The sequence below is a fragment of the Oryctolagus cuniculus genome, chromosome 1 (genome assembly GCF_051225735.1).
Source record: "Oryctolagus cuniculus isolate XC-2025 breed Fujian yellow rabbit chromosome 1, ASM5122573v1, whole genome shotgun sequence".
NCBI classification, from domain to species: domain Eukaryota; kingdom Metazoa; phylum Chordata; class Mammalia; order Lagomorpha; family Leporidae; genus Oryctolagus; species Oryctolagus cuniculus.
The window spans coordinates 124,870,683-124,887,860 of NC_142867.1; the positions used below are offsets into that span (position 1 = coordinate 124,870,683).

General features: G+C 50.3%; 1 protein-coding gene across 2 annotated transcripts in view; it reads right to left on the reverse strand.

The window, feature by feature from the left end:
• Positions 1-15,045: 15,045 nt before the first annotated feature.
• The window catches only part of SNX19 (sorting nexin 19), a 42,518-nt gene continuing 40,385 nt past the window's right edge, over positions 15,046-17,178 (reverse strand). For both annotated transcript variants that reach the window (XM_002708838.6, XM_051847741.3), the window contains one exon: positions 15,046-16,702. In XM_002708838.6, the coding sequence (XP_002708884.2) occupies positions 16,570-16,702 (133 nt within the window). In that variant the 3' untranslated portion in view covers positions 15,046-16,569. The remainder of the gene's footprint in view (positions 16,703-17,178) is intronic.

Consider the following 17,178-nt stretch of genomic DNA (forward strand, 5'->3'; position numbering starts at 1 on the left):
TCTCACGTGTATGTGGGAACCTAAGAAAATGGAACTCACAGGGACAGGGTGAAAGTGTTACCAGGGGCTGAGGGGTGGGAGAGGACAGGGAGACCTTGGGCAAAGGACACAGAAGTTCAGTGAAAGGAGCGGGAATAGATTAAGGAGATCCGTGCACACCGTGCTGGATGTAGTCGATGTATCTGAAAGCTTCTCAGGGACTAGATTTTACGTATTCTTGCTACACACAAAATGTGAGGTGATACGTGTGGTAGCTTTTTTTTTTTTTTTTTTTTAATTTTTTTGACAGGCAGAGTGGACAGTGAGAGAGAGAGACAGAGAGAAAGATCTTCCTTTTGCCATTGGTTCACCCTCCAATGGCCGTTGCAGCCAGTGCGCTGCGGCCGGCGCACCGCACTGATCCGATGGCAGGAGCCAGGTGCTTCCTCCTGGTCTCCCATGGGGTGCAGGGCCCAAGCACTTGGGCCATCCTCCACTGCACTCCCTGGCCACAGCAGAGAGTTAGCCTGGAAGAGGGGCAACCGGGACAGAATGCGGTGCCCCGACCGGGACTAGAACCCGGTGTGCCGGCGCCGCAAGGTGGAGGATTAGCCTATTGAGCTGCGGCGCCAGCCGCGTGTGCTAGTTTTAAAAAGACTTATTTATTTGAAAGAGTTACAGAGAGAGGGAGAGAAACAGAAAGAAAGAAAAGAAAATAAAGAGGAAGGGAGGAAGGGAGGAAGGGAGGAAGGGAGGAAGAAAGAAAGAAAAGAAAGAAAGAAAGAAAGAAAGAAAGAAAGAAAGAAAGAAAGAAAGAAAGAAAGAAAGAAAGAAAGAAAGAAAGAAAGAAAGAAAGAATCTTCCATCCACTGGTTCACTGCCCAAATGGCCTCAACAGCCAGGGCTGGGCCAGGCTGAAGCCAGGAGCCAGGAACTTCATCTGGGTCTCCCTTGTGAGTGCAGGAGCCCAAGCACTTGGGCCATCTTCTGCTGCTTTCCCAGGCTTTAGCAGGGAGCTGGATAAGAAGAGGAGCAGCTGAGACTTGAACCAGCACCCATATGGGATGCTGGCACTGCAGGCAGTGGTTTTACCTGCTCCACCATAGTGCTGGCCCTGATCCATATGTTAAACAGCTGGCTTTAGCCATTCCTCAGTGGGCACATACAAGGGTACTCCACCAAGGTTATGGGAAAATGGAATTTCTAAAAGTTTGAGCTTATTTTGGTGCAAAAATTGTTTTCATAATACCTGGAGAAACCCTGCAAGTTTTTATGCACCCAACTAAACCCATGGTTCTTATGTCATTTTTTCACCTTGTTGAAGTTCCTGCATATACCAAAATATCATGTTGTATCCCATCAATGCATGCAGTCTTTGTCCATTAAAATGCTTCAGATGGCGTGATATAATATAGCAGAGTACAATATAATGTAAAGCACTTAGTAGTGGGTGCTATGGAGAGGAATCACTAATAGGGATCGTGGGATAAGTGACACTGATTTAGACGAGTGGTCAGGAAAGTGGCCTCCAAGACAGTGGCAGAGACGAAGGTGGGGGACGAGCCCCGTGGCAGTGCAGGGAAGACCATGGTGGGCCGAGGAGGAGCAGGAGAGGGGCCTGATTCAGCTGTGGGCCCCGGGCACTGGACGAAGCTCCAGGCCTGGGGACAGATCTGGGTGCTGGGGACAGTCTGGGGCTGGAGTTAGGGCAGTGCAGGATATTAGTAAGAATCAGGGTTGCAGGGCTGGTGCTGTGATGCAGCGGGTAAGGCAGCCACCTGCGACTCTGGCAAACCATGTGGGCGCCGGTTCAAGTCCTGGCTGCTCCACTTCCAATCCAGCTCCTTGCTAATGCGCCTGGGAAAGCAGTAGAAAATGGCCCAAGTCCTTGAGCCCCTGTACCCATTGTGGGAGACCGGGATGAAGCTCCTGGCTCCTGGCTTTGGATTGGCCAAGCCCTAGCTGTTGGTGGCCATTTGGGGAATTAACCAGCAGATGGAAGACCAACACCCCACCCCACCCCAACCTGTGTGTGTGTGTGTGTATGTGTGTGTATCTCTGCCTTTCAAATAAATACATCTTTAAAAAAAATAGTGTTGTGAGCAGGCTCCTTGCCAGGGAGAGGAGTCTCCTGGGAGTAGAGGCACACTCTGCACTGGAGGGCGCGTCCCAGGGGGCAGCGTGGCTGCGGGGAGGTGGGCGCACACGCTCCCAGGAGGAGGGGGCCAAGCATCAGATGCACTGGGCGGACTCAGAGCTCGGAGCGGCCTGGCCCAGCGGGCGGAGTGTGAGCTGGAGCTTGGCGACAGGGCCTGGGACTGCTCGGTGCAGTGGGCGAAGGCAGTGGCAGCCGGGGCTCCCTGGCTTGGGCTGCCTTGGTTGGAACACAGCATCTTGCAGCAGAGCCACCTCTCTCTCTCTCTCTCAAGCCTTATAGGAAGGCACCTTCCTCCACAGGGACTCTTCAAGACCCAGATGGCGGGCACTCCGCTGCTCGCGGGGAGGGTTCGTGGTTCCCTGGGGAGACCTCGTGCCCTCCAAGTGCCCAAAGGGAAGCTTGGTTCACCGGCCAGGAGGCCCCACCTGCCCTTGGTACAGCGATGCTGCCCCAGGGGCCCAGGGGAGGGAGGTAGGGGCTGAGCCTTGTGATTGGCTGCTCGTGGCGGGCGGGGGGCGTCTGCCTGGACCCCCAGGTGCTCGGAGCCTCCAGTGACCAGAGAGCACCTGACAACCAGAAGTGAGCCTGTGTCTGGATATGAGCATGGGTGAGACCCCCGGGGCCCCTGTGCGCAGATGGGCGTCCAGGCCCCAGGCGGCCGGTCACACACTGCGCAGTGCGCCGGGGGAAAGGATCCTGTGCACCCCGGGGCCCGCCCGCTGCCACCATCCATGAGATCACGTCTCCCCATTCTGGGACTGTGACATAGTCACATCGGCCCTCAGCGGCCAGCGCTCACATTCCAGGCCCGGAAACCTGAGCCACGAGGGACATTCTCCGGCTCAAGAATCAGGAACCCGACAGGGAAAGGAATCTGATCAGAAAGCGACACCACCGTTCGGGCTATTTTAATGCCTGCGTTTCAGCTGCCCTTTCAGCAGAGCCCCTTCTGGCCCGGGACTTCGCCTCTCACTTGTTTTTCACGGCGGAACAAGGTCATGTTGGGTTCAGGTGCGGCCCCTGGGGTGCAGACTTTGGGGAGAGATAAGCCAGGTCCCTGGCTCATTCACAGGCACACGGCGGGCGGGTCACAGAGGGGCACAGGGTGTAGTGTGAGTGCAGACACGAATCCCGAAGTTCCTGCCCTGTTCGGGGGCTGCGGTGCTGAGTGATTCCGGCAAGTTCTCTGATTGTCCTGGAGTTGCCACCAACAGGCGGGTCACGCTCAGCCCGTCCAACGGTCATGAATCGGGGAATATTTCCCTCACTGCTGAGCATGTTGGTATGTGTAGTTGAGAGCAGAAACCAGTGCACAACACGGTCTGAAGACTCTCAGGGAGCCCTGTGCAGGCGGCCAAGTGCACTAACAGTGGTGGTGATGATTCTGTGGCTACGCAGCATGGGAGACGGCCTCAGGTTAGTAATGAGCAGAGAACCCCCCCGCCCCCCGCCAGCCTTCTCATCTCCTGTCCTGAAGGCTGAAAGACCCTATTCCCAGAGGAGTCGGAGCACCTGCCATCCGCAGTCAGTGATGCTAGAGGCTGGGTGCTCCAGCGTCACATGGGGCGATGGGAGATCTGAGTGCCGGACCCACTGAGCGGAGAGGCCTGGCACGAGCTCCTTACTGGAGGCTGGAGGCGCACATCTGTATCCTGAGGCTGTCACTGGTGCAGGGCAGCAAAGATGCCACTGGGCCAGAAGCCAGGAGACCCAGGGTCCAGTCCTGCCTTTGCCAGTATCAGTCACACACACTTAGGATGCATTGCATGCGAGGTGATTCTTAAATTTACTGGTTAATTGCTCCCCTTCACACCACCCACTGTCTGCAAGGAGAGCAACATAGTACGCCCATTTAGTGGATGAAGAAACCAAGGCATGGAGATTTTTAACTGCATACACAGAACATGGGTTCTGCTTGGTTGTCTGTTGGCACAGTCCATGGTCTTTTTGTTGTTAAGATTTATTTATTTATTTGAAAGGCGAAGTCACAGAGAGGCAGAGAGAGAGAGAGAGAGAGAGAGAGAGAGAGAGAGAGGTTGCACTGGTTCACTCCCCAGATGGCTGCAACTCTGGAGCTGGGCTGATCCAAAGCCAGGAACCAGGAGCAAGAAGCTTCATCCTGGTCTCCCACAATGGGTGCAGAGGCCCAAGCACTTGGGCCATTTTCCACCTCTTTCCCAGGCCATAGCAGGGAGCTGGATTGGAAGTAGAGCAGTTAGGACTCGAACTGGCACCCATATGGGATGCTGGCACTGCAGGCAGCAGCTTTACCTGCTACGCCACAGCACTGGCTCCACGCCTGTGGTCTTAATCCTCGGGCCACATTCTCCCAGTAAACTGGGAGAGTGATCTTGGAGAAAAACAAACTCTGCATTTCCATTTCCTCTGCAGTAATACAACACAAATAGCCTCCTGAACAACCTCTGCCATTGATTGTGCATACCTAAGATACTGGACATGAAATACTTTGTCATACAGAAAGTCCCACACAAGGCAAGGGTTACAGCGCAGCAGGTTAAGTTGCTACTTGTGACAGCAACATCCCGTACTGGAACGCTGGTTCAAATTCTGGCTGCCAATCTAGCTCCCTGCCTTCCCTGGAAAGGCAGTGGAAGATGGCCTGAGTATCTGGGCCTCTTGCCACTTGTTTGGAGACCAGGATGGAACTCCAGGCTCCTGGTCTTGGCCTGGTGCAACCTTGGGAGTGAATCAGTACATGGAAGCTCTCTCTATGGAAAAGTCAAAATGAGGGGGCTGGCGCTGTGGCAGAGTAGGCTAAGCCTCCATCTGCAGTGCTGGCATCCCATATTGGGTGCTGGTTCATGTCCCGGCTGCTCCTCTTCTGATCCAGCTCCCTGCTTATGACCTGGGAAAGCAGTGTAAGGTGGCCTAGGTGCTTGGGCCACTATACCTGCATGGGAGACCTGGAGGAAGCTCCTGGCTCCTGGCTCCAGATTGGCCCAGCTCCAGCTGTTGTGGCCATTTGGGGAATGAACCAGTGGATGGAAAACCTCTCTTTCTCTCTCTGCCTCTCTGTCTGAAACTCCATTTCTCAAATAAAAAAAATCTAAAAAAAAATAAAGTCAAAATGAAAAGGAATCATTCGCTGGTTTTCAAGGACAAACACTCAGAGAGCATCATCCCTTGTCCAGAAACTGGCTCCGACCTGAAAGCCCATTTCTGCTCTCTTTGGGTGCTGTGAGGCAGGGCATGATCTAATCCATGGTTCCACCTGGGGTCTGTGTGTGGGAAGAACCAGAGTTCAGAGCAGTGACATGGTTTCGACCACAGTGAGAAGCCAGCTGCTCAGATACCAGCTGAACACGTACCCAGTCCCACTCACTGTCCACATGGGGCTCACGGACTCAGGCATCACCTGTTCTCCCACAGCAAGGATGGCCTTCCTTGAAGGCCAAGGCCAGCACCCGCTTCGTGGGGAGTGTGACCTTTTCACGCCAACAAGCCAATCAGGAAGCTGGCTGCCCACTCCCTCCTGCCTGCCCTCTTCACCAAGAGGTGCAGCCGGTCCCCTACCGACAGGAAGTCACACCCACTGGTGCCAGTACTTCCTGCCTCTCCAACTCAGCATGATCTACCACCCAACATGAGGCAGGAATAATGATACACTCCCACGAGGGGCTGGGCTGGGGCTGAGAGAGAGGAGCAGCTTTTGGAACCTGGATTTGTCTGATTCCTCCTGCGGTGATGAGCTGGCCTCTTCGCCCCAGCAACCAAGTGCCTGCAGCTGGATATGTGCTTATGCGATGGGTCGTTGTTATGAGCTGCTAGCCTGGGGTCTGCTTCTGGGGACTTTGCCTCCTCCACCTAGACAGGCAGTCTCGGAGGCGTGAGAGCCAGGAGCCAGCTGGTTGCTGTGGCAACCGGCCCCAGAGCCTCCCCCAAGCTTTCAGAGAGGCTGCTGCAGCTCAGGACAACCCAGCCCGAGGTTTAGCACCACCATTGGCGCTTGGTGCATTTTCACAGCACAGGGGAGGGCTGTAGGGGAACAAAAGCCCAAGGCTTCCCCTGGTCTTGCTGTCATCTGTTTGGTCAAGGGGTGTGGGCCCTATTGTGAGTGCAGACAGATGGAAAGAAAAATGGCCAGAGGGCGGTGAGGAGTCCCAGCCTACCCAGAAGGAAAGAAAACTGTTTCACTGCCCCAAGAAGCCTGCCAGCTTCACTTAGGGAGCAGGCAACTGTGTGCAGGCCATGTCTGTCACGTGCCTGCCACTGGCCTGTTGTACAGGAACGCGCCAAGGCTCCTGGGCATTTCTTTCAGGAGAAAATGGTTCATCTAGGACGTGACGCTCACTGCTGGAGCAACTATGGTATAGTACTGTATCCCATACAACACGCAGGTAGAGTACAAAACTATGCCTGGAATCACACTAAATGCAGGGGTGAACATGAGGCCGTCTGCTCCAAGGGGCTGGAGTTCCAGGGGGTGAAGACAAACAAACAGGCCAGGCCAGAGGGGGGTGGGCAGGGGTCACAGATGGACTGTCCCATGTGCTTCGTAATAAACATAGCTGTATCTTCCAAGTCACCTGTGCTATGCCCATCAAGTTAAACTTTTCTTTGTATTCTTTCAAAAGGAACTTCTTTGTGATGTACTGCCTATCCATGCAGGTAGGAAGGAGGCAGACAGAACTAGGAGCAAATGCAATTAATAATCAGGTTCTTGCTTGTATACATCATCTTTCCCACTTGAATTTTAATCATTCAGCATTTTCCCATCAGTTTTCAAAAGTTTCTCTGGGGGCTGCCCTGACGAGGTGACCTGGGCAGAGGAAACCTTAGCAGGGTCTCTAAAGGTTATTTTATGGTTTTCAAAGTCTGTGCTGTTTTCATAACAGGTTTTCCGTGGAAAGCTCAACAAGTCGCTAAACTCTCCAAGTCTCAGAATGTGAACCTGAAGATCAGGGAAGATGGTTGCATGGCTATGCTTTCTACTTGTGTGAATAGTTTACAAAGTGCACAGAATTTATCAAAATGTTTACAAATTGGTATAGGAGGAAAACATCGGTAAAGGCAAAGTGTTTTGAAGGCAAAAAAGAGAAGGAGAAATTGACAGATCTGAAGTTTCCTGAGAAGCGGGTTTTCCCTCGATGCTATTTACTTCGTTTTGTTTTTTAAGAAAAGGGTTTCAGAAGTGAACAGAGAAGCAATTGAGTGAGGCATACTATGCGTCCAGGGCTGCCTGTCATGGAGGAGTCTAGATCAGGAAAATTTCTATCACTTGGAAAAAAAATTCCAGAGAAACCCTAATGCTATAAAGAACTTGGATCATCCCACCCCACGGAGGGACTTTTCCCATATCCAAATCTTAGTACAAAACCTTGCTGCAACCAAGCTCTGCCTTGCCCCCTCCGGATTGCTAAGGTGGGAATACAGTCCTGCTTGTGCAAGTAAAGGACTACAGATGTTACTGCTGTGGTCACACACACACACACACACACACACTCTCTCTGATCTGACCAGGTCTCTCCTGTAAATGCCACACACTTCACACAATCCCACACCCATGCAGGGGTTAAGAGCAACAGGGTTACTCCTCATCCAAACAGATCCCCTGAGAGAGGGCAATCACTCATAAGCGAGATACACAAAGTTGTCTGGGACAGATCTGGTAGTAATTATCTGGTGTTCTCCACTGGAATAAGTGGTTAATCCCAAGGAGGTTTACACTGGAGACTGACCAATCTGCCCTGGGGTGGATACAGAACCACTCCTGGCTCCAGACTCTTCCCCATCATGTGTTGTGCAAATGTGCACTGGCATGAGGCAGGGACTTCGTCCCCCAGCAGCTGGGATCCTTCTTGTTCAGGCCTAAACCGATGTGTGACCTGAGCACCCAGGGGTCTAGTTTCCTTCCGGTGATGAAATGCATCATTGCCGATCCTCAGCCTGAACTTCCTCCTCTTTGCTCTCCACCTGATCTTGCGCTCTTTGTCCTGATGGCCCAGGGGCTTGTTCTTCATGCTCAGAAACCATTTGTGATTTTTGTCCCCTGAGGCCCTGCCTGGGTCACTGGATTCCTTAGTGGTCTTTCTCATGGCAGCCGCCTAGTTTAGATCTGTTGGGTCTGGGTAAGTAGCGGTAGCAGCAAAGGTGTTGTGGGGGAAGATAGCAACACTCTGTGCCACAAAGGGATTTGTGGTATCCTTTCTTTTCGCCAAGCTGGTTACTTTAAAGGGTTTTCCTTGTGGTATCTTTTTTTTTTTTTTTTTAAGATTTATTTATTTGAAAGGCAGAGTTACGGAGGCAGAGAGAGAAAGAGAGAGAGAGAGAATCTTCCATGAGAATCTTACATTCTGGTTCACTCCCCAAATGGCTGTAATGGCCGGAGCTGGGCCAAACTGAAGCCAAGAGCCAGGAGCTTCTTCTAGGTCTCCCACGTGGGTGCAGGGGCCCAAGGACTTGGGCCATCTTCTACTGGTTTCCAGGGCCATGGCGAGGAGCTGAATCAGAAGTGGAGCAGCCGGGTCTTGAACTGATGTCCATGTGGGATGCCAGCACTGCAGGAGGCAGCTTTACCCACAGGGCCGGCCCCTCCTTGTGGTATCTTGCTAATTGTCTGAGAGGGTCTGACGTAAGGAATTTTAAGCCTGTGAACGAAAGAATTCAAGAATAGCTGTAGAGAAGTCAAATAGAAAGCGGAAGAGAAAGTTCTTCATGTTCTTCATTGCACTGGGACACGAGGGAAGGGCTGAGAGCGTTTTCTTTAGGCACACTCTTCTTGTTTCCTTACTGACTTCAGTGAGGTGAGGGGTAGGTCAAGGTGAAGGAACAGGGAGTCAGCAGACTCCTGGGTCTTGATGGCTCGATGACTTCAAAAATCATTGTGAAATCAGGACACATTTTCTTTGAAAAGCTTACAGGTTTAGAAATGTATACTTACACAGTACTATTATAACACCACGTGGGTTCTGTCACAGGAAATGAAAGAACAAATTTCTTTCAATTGATATGTTCCTTTGATATGCAGCCCCCGCCTGCAGTGCTGGCATCCCACATGGGCGTCGGTACACATCCTGGCTGCTCCACTTCCGATCCAGCTCCCTGCTTATGGTCTGGGAAAGCAGAAGATGGCCCAAGTGCTTGGGTCCTAGCACCCACATGGAAGACCTGGAAGAAGCTACTGGCTCCTGGCTTTGGCCTTGCCCAGCCCTGGCTGTTGTGACCATTTGGGGAGTGAACTAGTGGATGGAAGGTCTTTCTCTTTCCACTTCTTTGGATGTCTGCCTTTCAAATAAATCTTAAAAAAAAAAAAAAAAAATGATGTTACTGAACAAGGATGTAAGATCCTACAGGTGAATTTTATGCTACTCTCTATCCCTGCCTCTGTTCCCACCATTATTCTTATACTAGATTTACTTACTTATTTACCTCTTAGGGTTATAAAGCATGGTATTCAAGTGAACGTCATCATTTGTTTGTTCCTATTGAGCACTCAGTGTAGGAAAAGATATATCTATGTATCTAGATGCTTACAGATCTCTATAAAAGGTAGAAGAGGCACAGAGGCTGAGGGTCACAGCAGACAGCAGATGTGACCGTGGAGGGATTACAACGCTCACTGAAGACTTCTTACACACGCATGCCGACTTGGGAGGTGGTCACTCAGGTCTGGAGGCAGAGTTTGGGCTGGTGCCATCAGACAGAGCTTCATGAGATGGTGGAACATGAACTGCCCTGTTAGGTAGAGGGGGCCCACCCCTACAAACTGGACGAGGGAAGGTAGTCTACCTGGTGAAAAGGCAGTCATGGGCCAGAGCGGGGAAGCTGGAAAGAACAGGTGGTCTGGGGCAGAACGAAGATGCCCAGGTTTCTGTGAAACTTTCTCACCTGATCTCCTGCCCAGACCTTCTCCAAAACACATTCTGTCCCTAAGAAACACTTCACTGCCAACCAAGTCCAAGTGACTCTTCTGATTCACAACGCCTTAATGAAAGGTGCCTGAACTCTTCTTCAGAGAATAATTCATCTGCTTTCAAACATAGCAGAAGGCAAACACAGCACAGCAAGCTGGAAGGGAACTGGCCTGCCATCACCTCGAGTCATCTGTGAAGGGCTCCCACCTCCTCCCCAGAAGGTCTGTTCTCCCTGATGGCAAGACAGCAGATGCAGACACTTCAGATTAACATTCTTGGGGATCTTTTTGATAACATAAGAGCAGGATGATTCTTCAACAAGGGGTACAGGAAAAATAGCTGGCTACCTGGGCTTACAGATTGCTCAATCCAATTAAACCTTCTGCATACAAGTCACAGCTTCCACAGATAGGTTAGATTCCACATCTACAATCAGACTTTCGCATTGAACTAGCATGGTCATTCCTCTCATCGGGTAATTCAAGTTTCTGGACGTAACTGAAGCCAACTCTCCCCTGCCTATAATAACAGAGTGCAGCAGTAACACGGAACACAAGAGAATGTGGGAAGAAAAACCGATGTTGGATCATTTATGTAGAAACTGCAGATTTACCTTCAGCATTCTAAGGCATGATGATTAAAATTAGCTTGCATTTCCTAAAAAACACTGGCGACAAGGGGACCTACTTTGGGTTTAAAAAAAAAAAAGAGGATAATATCATTTTAAGAAATGTCTTCTAAGTTTGGATCTTGATATTTCCTCTCGTTCATGCCTCCTAACCCACCACATCTCAGGAATCGTGCAGGGGCTTGGAGGCAGGGTTGAGGTTTTTGTCATGTTGGTGAACGGACATCCAAGTCAGTAATTCTCTATATCCTGTCACATACTCCTTCCCACTGCTAAGAAAGCAGAGTTAAAATGGACTTTCAGACTAGAGACGGGGAGAAGCGACAGGGGGTTGGCAAGAAGGTTCAGTCATCTAAGAATAGCCCAGTGTATCTGCCAAGGTGGCTGCTGGTACCCGGACTTCCTCTCCCCCTTCAGTGGCCTCTGCTTCACACGCTGTTGCTACCAAGTCACAGCAGGAAAAAGGTTCGGAGGATTTGCACTTGTTTCTTGCTCGACACTAAGACATTCATCTGGGCTTTGCTCCTTTTAGTCATTTATTTTTGAGCCAATCAGTGCTGGCTCTGTGTAACTGGAAACAGATAAGCCTTGGGCTGCCTGGGACCATGTCTCCTCCACTGTCTCTCTCCTGAGAAGTCCTGTGTTGTGTGGAACAGCATCGCTCATCCTCTACCCTACAAAGTGCGGTGCTGATCTGCTACCAAAACCCAACCTTCAGGGGTTTCATTCTCTTGTCCACGCAGGCAGCGTGACCAATTTCTGGCATTCCTGATGGAAAGGAAGCAGGTGCCAAGTGAGGCAGAGCTGCCCAGCTGGGCCTTCCACTATACAAGCATCATGGTTTCCCTCCTTCCCTCCCTCCAACTACCACTTGGTCCCTGGTGCCCATTCCCTTTCCTACCCAGCAGGCTTGCCTGAGCTTCCTCTCCTCATCCCGAGAACACACATCTTGTTGTGGTGCGAAGGAAGCTGGGGCTAAGCAGCAGGCCCCGGGGCTGTGGAAGACGAGGCGCTGCCGGCCCAGCCCAGCCCGGCATCTCCAACGGCTCCCTCTACCAGCGGAGCAGCCAGGCAAGCACGCTGAGTGCCAGTGATGCCCTCATGCTGTGGCACGTGTGCTCCTACCAGGCCTCACACGAGACCTACTGAGTTCACACTTCATTTCCACAAGATCCTAGGTGAACCACAGGCACGAGTTGCATAAGCGTTATTCTCACTCATAGACCAGGGGCCCGCAAACGGCAATGTGTGGGCCACATCCGGTCAGCTGCCTGTGTTTGTTAAGTTTCGGTGGAACACTGCCACGCTTCTTTATGAACTGTCTAGGGCTGTTTTCATGCTACAGTGGGGGAGCTGAATAGCTACAACAGAGATCGCACAGCTGCCAAGCCTGAAATATTTATTCGATGGCTCCTTACGGGAAAAATCTGCCAGTTCCTATGCTGGAGGACTCGGAGAACTGGTGTTTGCTTTGTAAGCTAGGGAGGCGGGTGACCACAGTGGTCACCATGCGGGCTCAGAGGCAGGACAGGATTGTACCTAGACTCGGACAATTTCTTGCAAACGACAGTGGGAAAATCGCAACATTTGGGCCTCATCTTCCCCAGGTATAAAATGGGGGTACATAACGAATCTCCCTTCCAGGGTTGATGTGTTGGGTTAAATGAGTTCTGTGACATGTTTTGAGCAGAGCCAGCAAATGTTAAGTGTCAGCTGGCACTAGGGGCTTTTACAGTACCACGGGGCCATTGCTGAATGATCCCTGTTGACTATCAATACCCATTCTCTGCTGCTTTCTGGATAGCACCTGCTTTTTAGGTGCCTGGCTTCCATGGGGGAAGGGGTGACCACACTGCTGGGGTATTACTGCAAACCCATCACAGATGCCTCGCTCAGCGTCAGCAGCTTGGCCTAGGGGCGGGCAGTTCTGGTGCAAGAGGAAAAGAGAATTCCTGAGCCGCCTCTGGAAGATGCTTCCCTGCTTCTTGAAAGGAAAACACGGGAGCGATGTCCCTGCTGCTTCTGGGCTCTTAGGCCTAGAGGTGACGCCTAGGGCTACAGCAGCCAGGAAGGCAAGTGGTCTGAGGACAGAGCAACTGCGCCTGGAAAGGCAGAGCAGAAAGATGGAAGAAGGCACGCAGGCCCTTGTGTGGTCCCAGAGCAGCTTCAACTTCTGGGGGTCACCTACTCATGTACTGATTTTTATGGACGAAAGTAAGTTTTCCTAGTCATTTAATTGCTGTACAAAAGCAACCTCATCTAGCCAGGAATCAGGCTGACACCTGTTTTTACTCCATACAGGACCTAACAACTGCTGTTGGGTGCTAAGAGCAAAGAAGAACAGTGAATGGGAATGAGTGGACCAGGAGGAGCAAGGGGGTACTCAAGAACAGCCCAGGTCATGCAAATCAAAACCACAGCAAGACATCACCTCACAATGGTCAGGTTGGCCATCATATAAAAAAGCAAACAGAAAAAGTGTCGGGGAACATTTGGAAAACTGGAGCCCTTGAACATGGTTGGGGCCACTTTGGAAAACGCTATGGAGGTTTCACAAATACGAACAGTAGTAACTACCACATGACCCACCAATCCCGCTTCTGCGCATGTCTCTAAAAGCTTGGGAAGCAGGGGTTCACAGAGACAGCTGCTCTCCCACGTCTCCTGCAGCATTATTCACAATAACCAAGAGGAGGAAGCAACCTATATACCCACTAACAGACGAATGGATGAAGAACTTATGCTATGTACACAAAGGAATACCACTCAGCCTTTAGAAAGGAAGAAATCGTGCCAACACGCTACAGCAGGGATTAACCTGGAGGACTTAAAGCTAACTGAAATAAGTTAGCCACAGAAGGGTAACATTGCGTGATTCTGCTTATGTAAGGTATGTACAACAGTCAGTCTGTTTATACAGAATAGAGTGGTGGTTCCCTAATCCACCACTGCCAGCCACGGGAGGGAAAGGGAAATGGGGAATCACTATAGGTGAGTATGAAGTCACTCATGCCCGATGGACAGCCGGATTTCAGAGTCCTGCTGTGCGACACTTCGCAGCTTATGGTCAGCACAGTGCAAGCTGAATCCGCTGGGAGGCCAGGCTGCATGCCATGTGTTTCCTTACAATGAGTAAACAAAAATCAACAGGTAAACTGAAAATTTTTAAATTGGAAATTGAGGCAGACTTGTAGTATTAATCTTAAAATTTACACATGTTCGTATGCTTGGATTTCAGAAGGTATTTTTTCCTCTTAGCTTTGGTTAAGTCGAATCCTACAAATGTAAAATAAAAATGTGGGTTACACGTGATGGGATACATGTAGTTTCTTGAAGTCCAAACATGCAATGGGAAAGAGCACATTTAGCACGAGACAGAAAGAACACAGCATGCCTCTCTCCTTTTTGATAGAGTTTTATCAGGATGAGGGAATAGGGCTTTAGTCTTATTTGGAACATTAGCATTCTGATGTAAATGAAGAAAATCTGGATAAGAGCGAATGGAGAAAAAGAAAAATTCTGGGGCTAGTGCAGAACCAATTCTTCCTTGCACGCGTCATTTCCCAGGTGGGAGTACCTTTTCCTGATACCTGTGGCTCTCTCCCAAATGCTATTCTCTCTTCTTGTCTGAACCTGCCATGCAAACCTGGCGAGATCTTCTCAAAGCTAGATGGGTTTTGATTGTTTCCTTGGTGATACCCACTGTTTCCCTCCTGGGTAGAAGGAGAGTCTGAGGATAGCTTATCTTTTGGGGGCAGGTAGAGTGGAGGTGGGGTCTCTTGCATAACATGAACATAAGAAAGCCCTTCAGGCAGAAGTGTCAAAAGATTCCTAAGAATGTATAGTCACAGGGATTTCATGGTGTGTCAGGTTACTGACTTTCTGACTTTGTGCCACATCGGAGCCAGGATCCTAACAGATTCCAAGCAACACAGGCAGCTAAGTACACATGAAGAAAGGGTGGGGAGAAGGGTACCAGAAAGCAGGGCTACCCACGTCACCTCCACCTACCGAGAAGAGAATGACCCCTGCTGAAGGATCAACTTGAATATGTCCCATAGGGACTCCACACCCCTGCAGCCATTCACTGAAGGTACAGATGCCAAGTTACCTCTGCCTGTGACCATCTACGGTGGGAGACGCTTCCAGAGCCTTGGAACCATAAAGTGAAAACAACCGAAAGTTGGTAAGAATCAACTTTCAAGCCTAGAAGGAACCATGAGACATTACCTCATTCATTTCTTTGCCTTTCAGTAAGAACAGCACATCTAAGCTACCCAATTACATCAGAACACAATTTATAGAAAACAAAACAAAAAGAAACACCCCCCACCCTGAAACACACACACACACACACACACACAAAACACTTCCATAGAGAAGAAAAAGGGAAAAGATTTCACAACTTTTCCTATAAACCATTTTAATTGTATGCTTGTCACCTATTTCAGAGTCTTAAGAGAAACCCGGGGTTTGTTCTTAAAGCTCTACCCCATTTTCATCAATCTAACTCTGGGGCCCTCCTCCAAGTGGGAGGATCTGAGTTCGGTAGAAGCGGGGGGCTGGGAGGCGCCCCAGGAGCTACAGGGCTGAGGGGTCAGCCAAGTGGTCCAGCAACAGCCTTGAAGCCCCCTTGCCAGCCATTCTGATGTGCTTAGTGAGCAGCACTGTCCTGTGACTTTCTGCCTGCCTCCTTTGCACCAGCAAGCCTGCCAAATTGTTCCCTCCTTCTAAGGGACACGGTAGCCGGCAGAACACCTCTGCCTGCCTCCTTTGCACCAGCAAGCCTGCCGAATTGTTCCCTCCTTCTAAGGGACACTGTAGCCAGCAGAACACCTCTGCCTGCCTCCTTTGCACCAGCAAGCCTGCCGAATTGTTCCCTCCTTCTAAGAGACTGTAGCCGGCAGAACACCTCTGCCTGCATCGCTGGTGTCTTAAAGACTAATTAGACCCTGAAGGAGCAGGCAGCAGCAGCTCTTCCCTGCAGTTTCCTGTCAGAGACTTGTTAAGGGAGACCCCTCCGTCCTCTGTGCTACCTACTCTTTGGGCATCCTCGGCTGCGGAGCAAGTGCTTCCTCTTGTCCCTGGAAACACTGCGGCTGCATTTGTAACTTGCCATGAGATTCTGTTGAAGACAGAAGGAGGGCCTCAAATTCAGAACTCCAACTGCTTTGGGCAGGGGGTTGGAAGGAAAGCTAATAAATAAAATCTGTGGTGCAACTCCCTTGCAGGAAAGGGTGTGAAGGGTGGGGTGGATTTACCAGAAGCTTTGGCAGTCTGTTTTGAAGACTTCTGGACAGGAAAAGTGTAGCCACTCAGAAAAGCAGCCTTCATGACATCCTCCACCAGGTCGATGTCTTGGAAAATCCTCAGTGAGAAAACGTCGCTGAGAAATCTCCTCCCTCCCTCTTCTGCTGGGATTGCTGGGAATCCAGAGAGGGCCCGGGGGTCTGCCTTTCAAGAGTGGCCTGGATAAATCTGCAGTTTCCAGGTGGGAACAGAGAACTCAAAAGATTACTTTCTCTTCCACGGAAATCTGGCTATAGTTTTTTTCCTGCCCTATCCACAGCTTGTGTGTTGGCGGATTAGGCACATGTGTGCATGGGGCCAGCCTTTTGGCAAATAATATTAGAAAGGAGGGCAAAGGGGGCTCATTCCTCTACCTCACAGTTTCCTTTTCCAAAGGAGCCAGGATCTATCCACCAGTAACAATCCATACACCACAAAAAAAGCTATGGAAACGGATATGCATGCAATTGGTAAGTACATCTCTCACTGCCCACTACAAATGGAGCAGAGCTGGAGGGGAATTCAGCCACTGCGACCTCAAGCCTTCTGAGCTGTAACCTAGTTCTGGAGGGCACAGGCTTCCTGACTGGTCTCTGGGTGGCTCGGTGACTCCTTCCTTGGTCTTTGTGATTCGTCTATGGCTATGGAGGTACCCCCATCTTCTTGGGGATGCCTGGGGTATTTGAGGCAGGGGTGGCTGTGGCAGACTCCTCAACAGAGGTACTGAGGTCCAAGAACTCCAGGATGATGTCCCCAAGGCAGTAAATCAAATGCCTGAAATAAATGGACAAAATAACTTAGAGAAGGGTCTGGCTCAAACACGATTCTGTTGATGACACTCAATTTCTTGTCCTCATTAATGATATCCTAAACTTCAACAGCTTGATGAAACTTCTGCCACAAAATAAATGCTTTTTGAACTTATTAATAAGGGCTATGGCATTAATAAAGATGAGCAATACTTACAATTGGAGCTTATAAAATTCCATTTCTCTTTCCATAATTACTTTAGCATATTAGCAGTCAGCACTGCTCTTAAAAAACTGTGAAGGAAAATCCCTGTGATGTCAGATTACTAGGGAACTCTGACTATTGCTGTTTCTCATAATGAAGTCATCACAGAGTGTAGGCCATCTTCCAGGCAACAAGGTAAAGCCAGGACCCTGGAGGAGTGGCAGACATGCTGAGGCTGAGTTTCAGAGAGGAGTGTGTGAGCAACCAACACTTTACAAGAGCATTCCACTCAGGGG